Source organism: Trichoderma citrinoviride (genome assembly GCF_003025115.1).
Source record: "Trichoderma citrinoviride strain TUCIM 6016 unplaced genomic scaffold BBK36scaffold_269, whole genome shotgun sequence".
In the NCBI taxonomy this organism is placed as follows: Eukaryota; Fungi; Ascomycota; class Sordariomycetes; order Hypocreales; family Hypocreaceae; genus Trichoderma; species Trichoderma citrinoviride.
Window position 1 is genome coordinate 1 of NW_020194977.1, and position 1,611 is coordinate 1,611.

The 1,611-nt window shown below is 61.8% G+C and overlaps 1 protein-coding gene across 1 annotated transcript; it reads left to right on the forward strand.

Moving 5' to 3' along the window:
- Window positions 1-51: 51 nt before the first annotated feature.
- On the forward strand, window positions 52-1,611 carry BBK36DRAFT_1136764 (prolidase-like protein; the record flags this gene model as incomplete). Its single annotated transcript, XM_024893094.1, has 2 exons — window positions 52-384; window positions 515-1,611. Coding segments are annotated over exons 1-2 (1,329 nt in total), but the record flags the coding sequence as incomplete, so codon positions are not given.

Sequence of the window (1,611 nt, forward strand, 5' to 3'; positions counted from 1 at the left end):
CACCCAAAGCAGCAATCAATATCGCAAACAAGTGGAGCACGTACCAGCCGCAAAAAAAAAAAAAAAAAAAGAGGCAGAAAGGTCCCTCGTTGGATCATGAGCTTGGCTCTCAACCGCTTCACAAAAACTCATCAACCATCGCAACTCATAAAATGAAACTCCCTCGGTCATTATTACGGAGCCTCGTGCTGCCGTCTCACAAGCTTCCGCTACAGCAACGAAACCGCAGCATCTCTCAGGCCATCTCTCACATCAACCGCTCAACACTATCCTCTTACATCTCTTCACCTCGACGATGCTACAGCTCCGTGGTATCAGCAGCCGACCTCCAGTTCGGCCAGCCTGTCCATGAAACCCACCCGCACATTCTCAAAGCCGGCGAAAGTCAGTCCTTCCCACCAACAATCCCGCCATGCCCATCTGCCCTTTGTATCACTATCGCCACTACCATCACATCCAACTCAACTCACTCACAAACATCTCATATCCAACTCACTGCTAACACCAAGCCCAGTCACCCCCGGCATCTCCGCCCAAGAATACGCCGACCGCCGCGCCGCCCTCGCTCACGCCCTCCCCGCCGGCAGCATCGCCATCCTCCACGCCGCCCCCCTGCAGTACAAGTCCGGCGCCGTCTTCCACCCCTACCGCCAGGAGACCAACTTCCTCTACCTCACCGGCTGGGACGAGCCCGACGCCGTGGCCGTCGTTGAAAAGACAGGGCCCCAGCACGGGGACTACCTCTTCCGCATGTTCGTCAAGCCAAAGAACCCGCGCGAGGAGCAGTGGTCCGGCTACCGCAACGGCGTCCAGGCCGCCCAGGACGTGTGGAACGCGGACGAGGCCTTCTCCATCGATGCCCTCGAGTCCGTCCTCCCGAAGCTCCTCAAGCCCGCCAAGCTCATCTACACCGACGTCGAGTCCGCAAAGGCCCAGCACAGCTCCTCCCTCTGGCGCTTCATCACCTCCTCCCTCTCCTCATCGCCATCAACCGGCAACCGCCCCCTCCACCCCGTCATGAACACCCTCCGCGCCATCAAGAGCCCCGCCGAAGTCGCCAACATGCGCCTCGCGGGCCGCATCTCCGGCCGCGCCATCACAGACGCCATGCGCCGCCCCTGGGCCAGGGAAAAAGACCTACACGCCTTCCTCGACTACGAGTTCGCGCGCAACGGCTGCGACGGACCGGCCTACATCCCCGTCGTCGCCGGCGGCCCGCGCGCAAACTGCATCCACTACACGGTGAACAACCAGACCCTGCGCCAGGACGAGCTCATCCTCGTCGACGCCGGCGGCCAGTACGGGACTTACATCACGGACATCTCCCGCACCTGGCCCGCGTCGGGCCGCTTCTCGCCCGCCCAGCGCGACCTCTACGAGGCCGTCCTCAAGGTCCAGCGCACCAGCGTCTCCCTGTGCCGCGCCTCGGCCCGCATGTCCCTCGAGGACATCCACGGCGTCACCGTCCGCGGCCTGCTCGACCAGCTCAAGGCCATTGGCTTCGCCAACCTCACGTCGTATAACATCAACGAGCTGTTCCCGCACCACGTCGGGCACTACATTGGTCTGGACGTGCATGATTGCCCCGGGTATAGCAGGAGGGAGGTTTTG